The 16,826-nt window shown below is 43.2% G+C and overlaps 5 protein-coding genes across 5 annotated transcripts; 1 reads left to right on the top strand and 4 right to left on the bottom strand.

Annotated features, from left to right (window-relative positions):
* Window positions 1-313: 313 nt before the first annotated feature.
* Window positions 314-1,027, top strand: SS1G_01698 (40S ribosomal protein S15; the record flags this gene model as incomplete). The annotated part of the gene is made up of 4 exons (XM_001597454.1): window positions 314-331; window positions 443-519; window positions 599-895; window positions 958-1,027. 4 exons carry the CDS (start codon window positions 314-316, stop codon window positions 1,025-1,027), a joined length of 462 nt encoding a protein of 153 aa, XP_001597504.1.
* A 2,269-nt stretch (window positions 1,028-3,296) lies between these two features.
* On the bottom strand, window positions 3,297-3,970 carry SS1G_01697 (predicted protein; the record flags this gene model as incomplete). Its single annotated transcript, XM_001597453.1, has 2 exons — window positions 3,297-3,457; window positions 3,820-3,970. 2 exons carry the CDS (start codon window positions 3,968-3,970, stop codon window positions 3,297-3,299), a joined length of 312 nt encoding a protein of 103 aa, XP_001597503.1.
* Window positions 3,971-6,333: 2,363 nt separating this feature from the next.
* Window positions 6,334-8,327, bottom strand: SS1G_01696 (hypothetical protein; the record flags this gene model as incomplete). Its single annotated transcript, XM_001597452.1, has 2 exons — window positions 6,334-7,969; window positions 8,020-8,327. 2 exons carry the CDS (start codon window positions 8,325-8,327, stop codon window positions 6,334-6,336), a joined length of 1,944 nt encoding a protein of 647 aa, XP_001597502.1.
* A 1,396-nt stretch (window positions 8,328-9,723) lies between these two features.
* Window positions 9,724-9,840, bottom strand: SS1G_01695 (predicted protein; the record flags this gene model as incomplete). Its single annotated transcript, XM_001597451.1, has 1 exon — window positions 9,724-9,840. One exon carries the CDS (start codon window positions 9,838-9,840, stop codon window positions 9,724-9,726), a length of 117 nt encoding a protein of 38 aa, XP_001597501.1.
* Window positions 9,841-13,150: 3,310 nt separating this feature from the next.
* Window positions 13,151-16,587, bottom strand: SS1G_01694 (hypothetical protein; the record flags this gene model as incomplete). The annotated part of the gene is made up of 5 exons (XM_001597450.1): window positions 13,151-13,747; window positions 13,819-14,041; window positions 14,645-15,141; window positions 15,259-16,407; window positions 16,456-16,587. The coding sequence occupies 5 exons, from the start codon at window positions 16,585-16,587 to the stop codon at window positions 13,151-13,153; spliced, it is 2,598 nt and encodes an 865-aa protein (XP_001597500.1).
* Window positions 16,588-16,826: the final 239 nt, after the last annotated feature.

Below are 16,826 nucleotides of genomic sequence, written 5' to 3'. Positions count from 1 at the left end.
ATAGAAGCCTGCAAGACCTTGACACACAGCATGTACATCATTTTAACGGTCAAAGGCCAATCAAGCTGCTCATACCGTACCAGACTATTCGACAGCCCTCCAATGCCCCTGCATACTGATCATTACTGTACCAGTAGAGAAGGACAAGGCTGAGAGGTTTTTTTAACCATTTGCCCTATTTTAGCGCCAAACTTTAAGCGAGAGTGGAATTTCCAAAATTCTTGCCTGACATTGGAACTTACTTCGCGACGAACAATTCCACCACGACAACTCCATCCTTTCGACAACTTTCGAAAAGCACCCAACCGTAAAGATGGCTGACGAAGAATATGTGAGCAATCAATTAATTTTCCCGCGATCGTTTGAATCGTGTCATATCTCTGCAAAGGTCGGAGATGACTTCGATGAAATAGAAGGCTAATTATTTTTATCAATTCAACAGGATGCCCAAAAGGCTGCCGAGATCAAGGCAAAGAGAGCATTCCGCAAGTTTTCCTACCGTGGAATCGACCTCGACCAGTATGCCTACCTTCATGAATCCACAACATGAATATCAAAGGGGATCTCATAGTAGCTAACCCTCATATTCTTCGAATAGACTCCTCGACCTCTCCTCCGACCAACTTCGCGATGTTGTCCACGCTCGTGCTCGCCGTAGATTCAACCGCGGTTTGAAGCGCAAGCCTATGGGTCTCATCAAGAAGCTCCGCAAGGCCAAGCAAGAGGCTAAGCCAAACGAGAAACCTGACTTGGTCAAGACTCACTTGAGAGATATGATCGTTGTCCCAGAAATGATTGGCAGCGTCATCGGTATCTACTCCGGAAAGGAGTTCAACCAAGTCGAAATCAAGCCTGAGATGGTTGGTCACTACTTGGCCGAATTCTCTATCTCTTAGTAAGTCAAACTCAACTTATTCTCCCCTCATTGAAGAAATGCCCATACTGATTTTGCAACAGCCGACCAGTCAAGCACGGAAGACCCGGTATCGGTGCCACCCACTCTTCCCGTTTCATTCCCCTCAAGTAAATTATTGGGATGCATTTGCGATGTATCATTTGGGTTATCAAGGATGAATGGATCACATATTTGCATGGGATTGTACGGCGAATACGCCTGCAACATCAACCTGCTTTTTGACTACGGTCGGAAGACAGCTACGACAGATAGCATGCAATAGGCCAATATGACAATAACGTCAAGAACATGTCGTCCTTCCTACGCTCCGCCGTGAAAATTCGCTTCTGTTCCTTTACTCGACCTTGAGGAATTCCCAAATTGTGATCTAAAGCTCAATTATGGCCCGTTGTTTTCCCTGGATATGAACCTTGTGCCCTGAATGAGGCAATACTACATCCACGCTCAAATGTCTGCTCCAATGATGCATGATTGTAGAGCATTTTCAGTTATCGAAAATCTGGTGCTTGTGGTGCTAAGAAACTACGTCCATAAATCCTAAAAAAAAATGTTTATGACCATTTCCATTCACATGTACATTCCTCCTCACCTATGGAAGTTCTGCAATATTTTGTAATTGTGCATATTTCCTACTACACTCTCCTGTTCAATATCGCCACCGCACAAGGCTTCACATCCGATCCCGTCCAATCCCCTGATTACATTGTTTTTTTGAGATGCTCGTTAATTTCATTGCACTACACTATATATTACCCACTATCCCCAATCCCGAAGCCTGTGCCAAATGTGCTTCTCCAAGTTGAGCTCCTCATCTTTATAATCTTTGACCTAACGTATACTCTTTGAGACCTTTCTCAAAATCCCAGTCTTTATCATGCAAGCGCGATCCGTTCTTTTTCTAATTTGCTCGTTTTTCTCTTTGTCTTTGATTTTTTTATTCTGCTTCCCTTGTCGCTGCTTCCTTGATATAAAAACTCCAATTCATGACATTGTTGGTGTATTTGTGCGTGATAGCACAGAAGTGTTAGAGTTGTTCCTACAGGGTTGGAGCGAATGACGCATACCAATATTTCAGGTAATGGTGTACGCGAGTCTTATGAGGACGGCGGATGTAGGACTGTTGGAGTAGAATTCGTGTAATTCCATTCTTTCATTTGAAGAGGTATTAAATATATATCCTCGCGATTACGCCTCCTGTGCACAGGAGCCAACCACCACCGCATTATCTGCTGTGATGTTAGACCATGGTGCGGTGAAAGTAAGATTTGAAATGAAAGGACATCTAGTTGAATATTCATTCCAGAAGTACCTAGGGAGGAATCAAGTGGTAACTCATGGTCGAGATTATTTCAAAAGTCTAAAGTCACAGGTCATTCATAGACAGCAATGGAATATATCCGTGAAGACCTATTCCCAATATCAATCACTTCAGCCCGCAACAAGCATGTGGGTAAACTCACGGGGACATCATGACAGATCTAGTTTGCACACTAGAAAGATTAGCCAGATACCTTTCCAGACCATCTCATCCACTTATATCAATGGTCAGTATCCTCAATATGATAGCTACGGCATTTTTTACACTTGTGTTTGTCTCTGTATAATGCCGAGGAAGTTGTCAAATGATTTCATGTCAGTAATTGTGCTCCAACAACGGACGGGTAGTATCCATCATCTCTAATACTCCTCATATTTCTATCATTTCTCAATATGCTGAGGAAATACTTCGAATGGTCCTTAGCAATTTCGAAGAAAATATATCAGCCAATCCTAGTCAACTTTCTTCTCCTCAAACATCCAACTTACTCCCAATAACCGTTATTTGACTATTAAATACCTCAAATGTCGTTGAAGTGCTCAAGTCATCTTCAACACCTCACAGCTCTAGAAACGCCGAAATTTTGTCACTGTTTTGTTTCTCTACTTTCGGCCTTCGAGCTAATTTCTAGCACGAACGGAACTGGTCTTGAGGTCCTCAAAATTATCTGCTTTGTCACGAAAACATAGTCCATTGAATCGCTTGAACGACTTTGTCATTTTTCCTGTCTAACCGTTCGATAAGAGGTAGAAAAGGTTTTTCCCAGAGACATTTGCTCAAATACTGATCGATCCCTCAAATATCCGGAAATTGTCACTGAAAGTGCTATTTCAAATGTCGGCTTGCTGATATGGTCTTCTATCTAACTAACTTAGTTCAGCTCTGCATGTCACTGGTCACATATCTCACCCTAGACATGAAAGTGATCAAAGATCCTGATCTTCATGTTCGGCCTTCCAATGACTCAAGCTTCAGATTTCATACCATCAATGATATATGTCACAGATCTAGAGCTGCTCAGTGCGAAGATATTCCCTTCTAGAAGAGCATCATTGTCAAACGTTAAATCAGTCTCGCTTGAGCTATCGAATTCTCTGTAACTCCATCTAATTCATCATCCTCTTCATTCTCTGAGCGGACTTCATCTCGAGCCGCATTGTTGTGCCTGTGAGCAGTATGATGTTTCTTAGGGTTTGACTGGACATTCCGTTCTTCTTCATTTTCTGCAATATATATTAGTCCCTAGTCCTCGTTCTTCTAGTGGAAGACTAGGGGACACAAAATTGATTTAGTGAAAATTTTAGTTTTGCGAAGGCAGCAAGGCGGGCAGTAACCTTTTTTCTTCTTCATGTGAGGATTTATTGCAGTGAATACCAGCATCAAACGGGCTGAGACATGAAGTTAGAGACAGCTCAAATCCTCTATGGCTATGCGGACGCCCGGGTTGGTCTCTGTGTCATCAGTTTCTATTTGTGGCCTCAAGATAGAGGATCGTGAGTTTGGCACAATGCCGAAGCCATTATGGAGAATTGATAGCCACCGTTTAGACGACACACGAGTATTGGATATGGAGTGTCAAACGCACTTGGATTTGAATGTGTGGCTGGAGGTGAGCCGTGCAATTTTAAATGGGCTCCTACTTCTGCTGAAATTGCAAGTGTATTGTCATCCACATTGAAGGTTGTTACCTTTAACTCGGGTTTGCATTCACCCCCCTTGTACAATGTCCGGGCCATTGATGATGAAGGTTCTAGTGGGATAAAAGCAATACTAAATAGAGCAGGCAGAGACGAAACTTATCCTGTTTCTCTTTTCACTTCAACGATATCCCCTATGGTTCTCGCGCTGATTTTGGCACTCTTTAAGGCGAAGGGAAAGGGTTTGAACCATTCTTAAAGAAGTTGAATGTCGGCATTGACTTAGGATTCAAAATCACTGTTTACCCTGCCACTGAAGTGACCTTTATTGGTAGATAAACAGCACGAATATCATAAGGCAGATATTGTCCGCCACCAGCGTGAATGTCATCTTCACCCCTTCATTCCCTCGGCTGCAGGAGCTTAATTGAGCCATCTCTTCTGGTATCCCACAACAAGCTAATCGTTAACTAGACTTGGAATAAGGCTCATTCATTAAGAATATAGTAGTACACCAATAAAAGCTATCAATCTCCACCTCGACCTTGTGCTCGACATCTATATCACTGTGTGTGACTTTACTTAAGTCACAAGCCTTTATGGCAAAAGTAGCAAGCGCTAGTTGATAATCTTTTGCATTTATACATGTCTTTCCACGGAGACGAAGCTGAATACCACACACATGACATGAGCATCCACTAATGCTTAGATACTTTCGCATATTGTTGACCTCCTGGGATCTTGGCAGCATATGCATATATATTGCATGATGCATATAAGGAGCAAACAAAACTCAACTTTTAATTCATTCTTTCCTTTTTGGTATACTGTTTGTTTGCTTTCAATATTTTGATTTCAAAGCACTTTAATTCCGAAGGCTGAATACCTAACCTTATTCCTTCATTTTTTTTTGAATATATACTCGCAGCTTAACTGCTTAGCTAGAGAATCAATCAATTCAATCTGATGCTCTTTCTGGTCTCAAGAAACCCAATACATATAGACTAAACTCTAAGTGTTGCTAATCCGATAGATATGATAAGTCAACGATAAATGTTCCCTTGAAATACACTAAATAAGCTTTAAATCTCACATCTCAAAAAACCCTCACGCTTCCAGTTTCGACGGCAGAGCTTCGAAGTTCTTTTCATCTTGTAAGTTGTTTCAGAGAATGACGATCGATTTAACAGGAACTGCTTTATAATTATTATAGATATTGGAATGGAAATTCTCCAGATAAACATAAACATATAAACCCACGAACATCCCCCGAAAACCTGGTAGTGCTAAATAATCTGAGACTCCATGCAGTGTCCCCATGATCTTTATGCATTCGCAAAGTAGATAAATACTCGAGCCCTTGGTTGTTTCCTACTTGGGCATACTGAATAGTATTAACACCAAAACAATCACTCATTACCAACCAAGTCGATATTCCTTACCAGCTTCTACGATACTCTTATCTAAAATACTAGTATCTTGCACTACGTATACATCCGATGGAAAAAAGGTGATGAATGCCTGAAAGTATAGTTTAGCGAGACATCAATTGTAAGATTACTAGGTATCTTAAGATTAAAATATTAAAATTCATATTCCCCAGTAATTATATCCTACTGTTCCTACCTGCAGTAATCTTTACCCTTTATTTCATAATCCCATCTAAAATCTTTTCTTTTTTTTTAAAAAAAAATAAAAATTAAGAAGTCACCAATCTCCCGTAACCATGCTCATCCCCTCCCCCTCCCCCCAAAAAAGTAAATTCGATTCAAGTTATATGTACAGTAGATCGATCCTTCGCCTACAATACAGCTCCAAATATCACAGATGATGCACGAGCACGCAGACTCCATCCCAATTCAAACTTTTACAATTATCTGTTTTTGCCTGCCTGCCTGCCTGCTAGGTATATAGGATAGGTATATAGGGAGATAAGACTTATGTATTAGAAGGAAAGCGGGGTGGTTGTTTAATATTTAATCTACTCGTAGTAAGATCACACTTGAATCTTATAAATATGGCATGTTAGTCTACATAATATGGTGTATTCCTACCTACTCGTGTGATTGTGTCTATGGGTTTTATTTTCAAGATTCCGATCTGAGAGGTAGGATAAGTACTAGGGCTTTCTTTTATGGCATTGCTGTTAGATCTGCTGAGAGAAGAGCTGCTTTTATGATATGTTCAGTCAGCGCACAATGTGGTAATCTTACAAAATCACAATCACTCCAATTTGTTATAGTTGGGACAATAATTGTGTAACCACGTCTTTATTATTAATGCTAAGTATCTCCTTCCATCCACGGCATGCAAGCCAGCGCGACAGTGTGAGCAAATATATATATATAACCAACTTTTCCAAATCCTGTACATCACGCTGTGCAGGAATTTAGGGGAATCTCCCAAACCGCATAATAAAACCTAAACGCCATAGAAGGACTGAAACACCAACCGATGTCCATCTACTTCTCCCTCGTAATTTCATCGCTCGTAGTTTCAGATGTATTCTCAACGCGAGTTGGCGCGCGAGTTCGTCTAGGACTGTTGTCGGAACGGAAGTATTGGTGAATTTCCTGACTCCAATCATCATCGTAGGTTGCAATATCTTCCTCATTCTTGCCTTTCTCAGTTTGCTTGAGTTCCCATTCTTGGCGCATTTCGAGAATCTTGTCTCCGGCATCCAACTTGGGGTCATAGCTTTTGCCAGCCTTCATCCATCTCTCCCACATCGACAAGTGTGCTGGGTGGATAGCAATACCATGATATTCGGATGCTCTACCGGATCTGATATATTTCCACCTTCTTTCCTGCTCTTTGAGATCGAGACCAGTGGTGTCTGGAAGGAAGACAAGTGTTAAGAGCATGCCGGCGAGACCGAACCATGGAACGATGTAGAACTTTTGCTGAGTTGTAATAAAGTTGTAAAGAACTGATGCGAACAAAGCACCTAATTTGCCAACAGCTGCCGAGAATCCATGTGCAGAGGCGCGGATAGGTGTTGGGAAAACTTCCGCAGCAACGAGGAAGGTAACACTGTTTGGACCGAATTGGTTGAAGAAGGACGACAAGAAGTACATGGCCTGGAAGGATTTGATACCAGCAATGCTAGTATATTTGGCGTAGTGGAAAGCTGGAATAACAAAAAGAATGAAATCTAAAGCGAATCCAACTTGCTGCATCCACTTTCGTCCATAGAGTTTGTTGTCGATGAGGAACGACGCGCAATAATAGCCGGCAAGAGATACTCCGACGTTACACAAGTTCCACAACCACCCTTCCATGATTGATGTTGAGCCTGGCGAGATGACTTTGATGAATTGAGATTGGAATAGTTTGTTGCCGTAAAAGAAGACATCGTTGCAAAACCAGGCTCCGGCTGTAGCGACCAAGCGTCCTGAGAAATGTTTAACTGTTAAGCTAAGAGATTCTCTGTCGTATCCAGTAACATTCGTCTTCTTTTTGGCGAGGTCCAGTGTTTTGGAGATGAGGGGCATCTTATACATTCGGTAATAGACAAGCCACAGAGTGCCGACGGCGGGAATGGCGAATGAGACCCGGAAAAGCCATTGTGCTGAGACTGTGGAATAAGGTGGATTTCCACTTCCGTGATGGAAAATGAGAAGTAAAAGGATGAGAATGGCTTGGTTGAAGAATTGACCCCAACCTTGCATCAAGAAGGCCATGGTGACCTTGCGTCCACGATGCAGGCGGTCCATTTTAGTTGTGTGGCGATTTGGTGCGGTGGCACTTTCCATAGCAGCAGTGGCTGTCATTGGATATTCGCCACCTACACCGATACCGTAGAAGAACAATGACCAGGCGTAGCAAATAACCCAACCGTTGAGAGTTGTGCCCCAGGAAGCGATGAGCATGATGAGACCAAGGAACATAATGACGGCATCTTGGATCAAACCCCAACGACGACCGATCTTATCGCCCAAGTATCCGACGAGGATTTGACCAACAATGATACCAATAATTTCCAGATAAGTGACGGCATAGGTCCACTGCTCATTACAAACTTTAAAAGTCTTCCAACATTGTGGCCAGACAGCCGAGAAAAGGGGGGCCAAGTTTCCGATAGAGAAAAGAACATATCTGGAAACATCATTAGCGTGGAAAAGTACAAATCATGAAAATCGGCATACCCTTCAAGACCCAGGCCCGCACCAGGGAGAACAGCATTGCTGAAGTACCAACTGACTGGACTCAGTGGATCCTTTTTCATCATCGACCAGATCGTTCTTAACTCTTCCTTTGCATCGGCTCCTTCAGTTCTAGTAATGAAGGAGATTTTGTCTGTGAATTTGAGATCCGCCCAATACACATGCTCTGCTGTGAAAATATCATCTGGGTAAAGAATTTCGTTAAAAACAGCTTCATCAGCTCCCAGATCATATATCGAGACATGATCATCACCCGTTTCCGGACCATGAGGAAGACCAATTATGCCCATGTTGGTAGGGTTATGGTGTTCATGGGTATGAACAGGATTCGCCATTTTGATAAACGACGAGAGGTATCTCGAAAGTCGAGAAGTTGAGGAATTTAACGGCAAAAGCCCTTATTGCTGAGGCAATGAAGGGGGAATGAAGAAATTTGACGATGAAGAGAAAGGGAGTGAAAGGGCAAGTTTGGGGAAGAGGGGAGAAGGAATAAATAAAGAAATTCAATTAATCATTAATCATTAATCATTCGTTAATCATTAATTATGGACTTCGCAGTTAACTTTTCCTTCCTTGGGGATTATTTTTTTTTCACACTACGGTAGACCATGTGTCCTATTCTAGATTAGCATCAAGAAAAACTGGATAGAGCAGGTAGGAGTACTCCGAGGTGGGGCATCATACCTTGAGGCGGGGCAAAGTGGAGGTTTCCCAAAGTGCAGGTGGGATTTGAAGACCGAGGAAAATCCATGTTAACTTAGATTGGCTTAGTACGGAGTATATGCATTTCCACCGGCTCAGTTTAGTAGTCGACCAGGGACTTACTAATTGTATGGCTGGGGCGGTAGCGAACATTCTTTGCATTTCGACACATATGCTACATACCACATGTTACGAGAATCTGACCTGATGGGTTGATAACCTTGGCAGAAAAAAGAAATGTTCGTGGAAGATCTTTTCCATTTCTCTATTCCATTGTTCATATTTATGGAAATTGGAAATAAATCGGGATTAGATAAAGGAAAGAAAGACAAGCTTCATGAAGAATATTATAATTAACGATGAAATGAAGGGGTATGACGTTTCATTAGACTCAGGTAGCTGATTTGCTTGCCGAAGATAGGTGCTACGCAGTCCAGATATCTACCAATTAGTAGATAAGTGACCTTACCAACTGAGAAATGTTTCAGTGTACTAGGTAACCTACAAGTAAATGGTTAGTAAGGTCTTCATGAAATACTAAATCTCAATAATTTTTGCCGGTCCAATTACCCCTCCAGTCCTTCTCCAGCCAACGGTCTTTCGGTTACAGATGCAGCAGCTAACAACTGTTGATCTAGACTGTGTGTTGTAACTATCGCCTCTCAGATACCACATTAAATTTTCAGCAAACAGTTGTTTGTTTTAAATTATGATCTTTGGTGTGTGTGTAACACAACATAGGGACCGGCGGAACTTTATCGAGTCTTGTCATACCAAATCCTGAAATATTGTATAGCAGATATAAAATTGCAAAAGCTGTTAGAGTTAACGCACAGCACTGTGATACCCTATGGCTTTTGACACTAGCTGTGCGCATGCTTTTACCTCATCTTGATTTTGACTAAGTCCATTACGATTGCGATTGAGAAGGTGATGTCCCCCACTCTGGACTTGGTTCTACCATCCAAATTTGGATATCCGGGGTCAGTCGATGTAGCTCTTTCCAGGGTCGCCTGCTCCAGAACATGATTGAGCCGCCCATTTCCTCGGATCCATCATCCAATACCGTTTCATGGAATGAATTTCCATGGGTCGCCTCATTGTGAAATTGTTTGCCGTGCCTCCTGTTAAGATTGAAAACGGGAATATTTCTCCACTTAGCTGCTGTATCGAGGTCATATCGTTCATACTGTGACCATCCCCCACTGGGGAGTATCAAAGGACACGTGCGGGCGCCCCAGATCGTTTGTTTTACACCACTTTGCGATGGTCTTTTTGATATCATGGAGTATGTCAAAGCGATAGCTTTTCCACCCTCAACCACCACAAGCTTTCCAGGACGGCAGGTTTCGTTCGAATATTCTTGTAATGAAATTTTCAAATCTGTGGCAACAAATAGTGCATAAAAGTAACTTGGCGGACTTCATCCGAAGACTGGCGTTCAACATTTTTTGGTGAGCCCCCTTCATTTGTTCAGAGATGAGGTTACAATGGACCAATAGAGTGGCGAGAAAGCAACACGTTTTCATCTTTCAAATTTTCGCAGGGGTTTGGCATTTTGGATTAAGCGTTGGCTCTAGCGGCGAGGTGGGGCCGATGGATCCAGATGGACGCAGGTTCTGGGAATATCGGTGAGGCTGTAAACCCCTGGTATTGATACGGCGACCGATTAAATTTTTACTGCAGTTTGATATTTTCAGAACACAACATCGCCCACCGAGAGTCTAAAGATGAATAGATCATCATCCATCACATAAAATTGGACTGCTTATACACCACTCTACTAACGAGGATTGCCTCCTCTAATCAGTTCAATCTCGCTTAGCTAATTCTGCTTGAACAATGCCTCCCACGTGCGCTGGCCTCGAAACGAGAGACATCACCACAAATAGATACTTCGCTCCTATCTCAAATTGTGTCTTACTGTATGACGAGGGTGGATGTGATGCGAGCGCCATCAAATGAGCCGAATGTCCCGACAGTGCGGTTCCTTCCTTCCCTTCCGTGAGATCTGCACCATCATTTCACCACAGCGATTGTGGCACGTTTTGACATTCTTGGCGATGAATGGCCAAGATCAAGCCATGGGTAAGGCTGGATGGGAAGGATGTGGACGCCTATCACACTCATTTGGCTCAAACGGGGAGGATGTATTCCTAAGACCGGTGTGACCGAGATCAAGAAGGGAGAACTTGTGTGAGACCCCAGCAAATTGAGCAGCAATGTCAAATTCATTATAACTTGATGAGACGAATGTTTTTGTACTGTGCCGCTTCAAGCCAAGTCAGGCCACCTTATGTACTCATCTCATGTTCATAGTTCTGCTAAGTGATGCATATTGGAGGACCTACATGCATTGCATGGCGATCAAGTACATGCAAATCGTTGCAATGCTGTACATTAGTTTGATGTATTGGAATCTTATTCTCCGTAGACTCATACTTGGATCACGTTTGCGTGCTTGATTGAGCCACAGATGTCAGGTGCTCATTGAAATAGGCATATATATGGTCACCTAAAATGATTGAAGTATCCTAAAAATCCGTGCAGTGTTGCATCCGGATGTCTCGGCTGATGAGTCTCTGCTGCCTTTGCACGACTGGACTATGTGCTCTTTTTGTCCTTGGTTGATACGTTGATGCTGTCGCCTGTGAACCTTCAAATTATCTCGAAAGTTGGCGCTTCTTTCTGGTAGGTGCCCACCGGCTAATATTCTAAACAAGCTGGAGAGTCCTTTGAGATTTCCAAGTGTGAGTGTTACATCCCATCATCATTTGTGTTCCAACACGGTGGTAGGCAAGACACTTTCACGTCACCATACTTCAATACAATATGGTGGGATACTCAATAGGTCTTATATAATATCGAACAACTGCAGGACAAGCAGCTTAACCGGCCTCTGCTCGTACTGGGGAGCGTGGTGTAGTGATCCAGTTCTGCGCTTCCATCCTACAGAGTACTAAAGAAATAGCCTTGAGAGTTAAGTACCCGTGATGGATAACTATCCGGCATTTGGGCGGTCCCGTTGTAAATCCTATACCTTGGTGTTTATACTGGGGATAGGTGTTTTGATATTTTGGTGTTAGCTATTGTTGTTGCTTCAGGGTACCTAGGTATATTTACTTTCTTGGCTACTTTTTAACGTCGAAATTCGGGACCTCATCTATGCGTATTGTTGTCGACTCTTTGTCCTCTGAGATTTATCATGATATCAAAGTAGCGTGTGAGTATATTGTAGGCTAATTTGGTAAAGCCTGCTGTTGTGTTGATTCACTACATAAATTCTTGTAATTCGACAGTGCACTTGAGCGAGACGTCCTCTTATGCCGACGACTTGAAATGCACCGAGTATAACATTCATAGGCCATAGATGGAGGATAACATATAGTTTGAAATCTAATACTCCCCTGGATTGGGCTAGAATTTGTTATGATCCATTGTAAGCTATTTGAGGGAGCTCCATAGCGTAGTTGTCCACTATCCCTGTAGCAATGTTAAAGTGCTAATATCTGACTGACCATTCAAATTCACCTAGGCAGGCAACGTGGAAGACAGCGTTTAGCACATTAATGAGGGCGTAGAATATTGACTTGAATTAAAGCTCGAAAGTAGGGTCGTGAGCTTGTAAGTTTTGAGTTTTCCTCGAATAGATGGAAATGACAACTTTATGTGCATCTGTATATGTTTGATGATGAAAGCCAGAGAGATATATTTCATCCCATCGTAGTACAAAGATCGGTGGCATAACTGTCTTGGGTTGTTTTGAAGCACGCCATGCGTTCGATTCTCGGCATAGTCTAATGCAGTATTAAAACATCTCTGGAGATACCTAGTAACGAGGGAGATAACCTGATGTTACAAAGGGAAGTTAAGAGTCGATGGTTTCATTGTCGGCAAAGGCAGTTCTTCGATTCTTGAGGAGAACGGGTTAAATACTAAAAAAAACATGACAGAACACGACTTGTATCCCTGGATCTGAAGGATTGGCCCCTTGTAACCACAAATGAGAGAAAAATCGTGGGCTCCAAGACCAAAGACGCAAGTAAGAGAAGAGGAGAAAAAAAGGAATGATGCGCGAGGGCGGAAATTATCATGAAGATGCCCTTATTTAACAACACCGTTGCGCATCAGGGGTGGAACGAGATCATAGCTGCAAGCTAGGTGACGAGAGACCTCAAATCTCGAATTTGTTCATTGTTCGCAGTTATTCCAATTTTCTGAACTAATTGAATTTTTTGAATCCATCAATTCTTAGAAGGCTTTTGTATCAGACCACACTAGAGACTGATGGGAAGCTGGTTGGCAATCGGTAAAAGTAGCTGATATTCTCATCAAATATCAAGTCTTCAGTGCTGTCGTTGTGGATTTCCACTGGCAGTATAAACGTTTAATGAATTTGAAAATCTTAATTTCAGCCTGCTTTTCTGACTTCTATCACGGCTCTTCTAACCCCATCGGACTCTTCCCTGATCTGTTCTACTAGAGCTCCCTTCGACACAACATCTTCGATGAAATCTTCTATTGAACCACCCACTCCGAAATACACCTTCTTGGCTCCTATCAATGCCGTCTTATTTGGCCCTGTGCTCAACTCCAGCAATGCCATCAATGTCTCGGCGAAAGCTTTCAAAGCAACGGGGGAGTAAATGGTTTCTGCCCCTATGATAATTGTGTTCTCGCACGATAGATGCAACTTATCGGTAACTAAAGTTACAAAATCCTGGGACCAAGCACCTGAGAAAAATGATAAGTTAATGTTACGGGAATTCAGCGCAGAGATGAACTCTGAGATAAGTGTTTCGTCGATATCGAGTTCACCTTCTGCTTCCCAAGACTCAGGCCTGGTGACTTGTGCCCAGGAAAGGAGAATATTAGGTAAGGTGACGAGCTGGAGGACTGTAGGGTTGTAGTCTGCAAGTCCAAGCTCTAATCCGGAAGCGGATGAGGTTTCGTTTCCCAGGAACCATTGGAAGACTGCTAGAGATGGAAGGGCAGTTCCACAGCCGAGCTATTTCTTTTATTAGTATAATTACACTTGATATCTGACCACACCAAAAGTCCCATCAACACAATACACACCTCCAAAACTCTTCTCCTACCCTCACCCACAGCCGTCCTCCCACTAAGAACCTTAACCAAATCCACCGAACTTTCCCAGCTTTTGAATCCTCCCTCATAAACACCAGTCTTCACATCATCATTCCCTAACCCCAATAAGCCTTCTCCATTTCCCTCATCCTCAGCCATCAACTGCGTTCTAACATCCCATAACTCCCTCCTTGGAATTCCTATCTCCTTGCAACTATCCAATTTGACAATCAACGTAGAATAAGCAATCTGAGACGGTAGCGTTTTTAGTAAATCTTCTAAAGCGTGATAACTCGGAGGTAAAAGAGGCTGTCCTGCTACAGGAAATGCCCCGCTGGATTTTCGCGGTGCTAGGGTGCCGGTCTCTGCAGCATGGTTAGAGACAGACGGAGATACGTCCTGGGTTGAATCTATTTCTATATCATCGCCGGCGAATGAGAAGTTGAAGCCTGACATCTTCAAATCTGGAATAATATAATGTGGACGTGAAAAGAAAAATCTCACGTTGTTTCCTAGAAAAATGATCGTGAAAATTGGCATCACGTGCCCCGCATCTTTTTGAATTCATGCCCCGCACTTTTGGGGGAGGAAATTGTGATGTCTGGAGCGGTTGACTCCAAGTCGTAGCAAGTCATAAACAGGAAACCACACAATGTAGATAAAGCATTCTCCAATGTAAATACAGACATATTTACATGTACATGTAATCGTATTCATAATTTGACAATCAAAGGTTGTTCTGAATGTTGCAATTCTCATAGGTATTTTATTCACCGTTACTCCTGTCATTATTCTAATTACAATGATTTAAGCTTACTTTGAGCCTCGCTTCTTCCACTCTGCACCTCTGTTCGACGACCTTGTTCTGGGTTTACTCTTTTTCTTTCCGCCGCCTTTTCCTCCCAACTTTAAATCCTTCGGCTTGCCCTTGCTCGCGCTGGCTCTGTAACCCTCAAAGACAAAGCTCTCAGGTGCTTTTATGCCAGCCATTCCGCTCTTGGCTTCTTCACTTCCACTGGCCTGTTTGTCTCCTCTGGTACCCAAAGTGGTATCATTAGCGCCAGTTTTCTTGAACTTCGCGCCACCTGCTTTTCCTAATAGTTTGGTAGCTCTGCCCTGCAAAGAGGCTTGATTTGGATCAACCTTTGGATTGTAAATCTGGGATGACTTTGACGATTTCGGTTGGCGAGCGGTAGGTCGGGAAGAGACTTGCTTGTGTTGGGCTTTGGCGCGAACGACGCGGAGAACTCGAGGGAGCATCGGTGGATACTTTTTTTCGTTGAAAAGTAGGGCAGCCTCAACTGCATTTGCATCCTGTTTTTCCACGTTAATAAGAGCTCAAATGTTGGTAGACCATAGGGGAGTAACCTTGAATTGGACATAAGCGAATCCCTTTCCAACACGAGTTTTTTCATCACGAATGACTCGTACACTCTCTACTTCACCAGCTTTTCCAAATTGCCTCCACAGACCTTCTTCAACATCAGAGGGTATTTTTGACCGTTTCCGACTGTTCTCCCCATCTTGTTCAAGAAGAGATTCATCATCTACAAAGCCTAGATTTCCGACGAAGACACATCGGCGATGATCGGTTTTCGCAGGATGCGCCACACCATCTACACGAAGATGGCGATTTAGTACCATAGTTCCGTTGAGCTTCTTGACGGCCTCTCTGGCTGCAAATGCTGTAGAGTAGACGGCATACGCATTTGTGCTCTTCGTGGTAGCAGTCATGATGTCCTTCTTAGCAAAGGCGGCTTTCTTTGGTAGTGCAGCAGTGGCGTATGCGGTTGAACGGAAGCGTAAGGATTCTAATTTATGGGATGGTTTGCCCGAGGGAGGAGGGGGAAGATCATTTATGAAAGAGGATAGATGGGACATAAGGATCTTTTTGTCGGCCTTAGAAGAGATAGTAGAACTTGCTACGTTTCCAAGGAAAATAGTGCGAGATGCCTTTTCAAGCTCGGTCGCGTCTTTATCCGGTACGAGGGATTCATGTAAAGGAACATCAGATGGTGTTTTTCTTTTGGAACCTTTCGCCTCAGAACCAGACCCTTCTGCATCACTCTCAGCTTCAGCCTCGTCATCAGACTCAGCATCCTCCATCTCCTCATCAGAATCGCCTTCCTCCATACCTCCCTCCACAACTGGGTTTTGCTCCTTAGCTAACTTCTGCCGTTTCAGTCGTCTTTCGGCTTGGCGTTCTTCCTCTTCCTTTTCCTCTTCTCTTGCCAGCTTCTGAAGGTATTTCCCTTCAAGATCCGGCTCGTCGTTCTTCCTTTTACGTTTTCGTTCCGGTTTGTCGTTTTTGGCTTTGATGAATTTATCCAATTCGGGTGTCTCGTCATCGACTTCGTTGGAACTCTCATCCTCAGCTGAGAGACCCGAGATTTCGGCATCCTCAAGGTCGCCGTCAATGCTACTCAAGTCATCGTCATTCTCATCCATTTCAAGATCTTCATCGTCCTCAACATCGTCAGAACCCTCGGATGTTTCTACTTCTTGCATTTCCACATTCCTTCGAGGCGCAGGCGGTGCTTCCTGATATCTTAATTTTGGAGGGGCTTGCACTGGGCCAGCCTATTGTTGATCAGCAAACATGCGGGATGCCAGGATTTCGAGACTTACACTGGACGCGAATAGCAAGGCTAGAGTAGGGTCGACAGCCTTGTTTTCTGTGAGAAATGATTTACCGGCGGATTCTTTGCTATTGGTCTTCTCCTCCCCGTTGCTACTATCGTTCCGGCTCCGTTTACCCATTACGATTAGGATGTCAGTCGTTTTGAGATAATTGATGTAAAATGCTATCTCGTGCTGTTCCGAGATGCTAAGATTTCGGGGCTCAGATTAAAAAAATTAAAAAGTTGCAACTTGCAGGGATTACAGAATTAATACTGCCACCCAGCTCTGGCGACCGCCTTTGATAACCGAAGTTCTACCGTCCACAGCGCCATGATTCTATTCTAATGCTTTGGTTTGCGACAAGGTAATACATGAAT

Source organism: Sclerotinia sclerotiorum, genomic scaffold (assembly GCF_000146945.2).
Source record: "Sclerotinia sclerotiorum 1980 UF-70 scaffold_2 genomic scaffold, whole genome shotgun sequence".
Lineage (NCBI taxonomy): Eukaryota > Fungi > Ascomycota > Leotiomycetes > Helotiales > Sclerotiniaceae > Sclerotinia > Sclerotinia sclerotiorum.
This window is presented reverse-complemented; position numbering and strand designations above follow the sequence as displayed.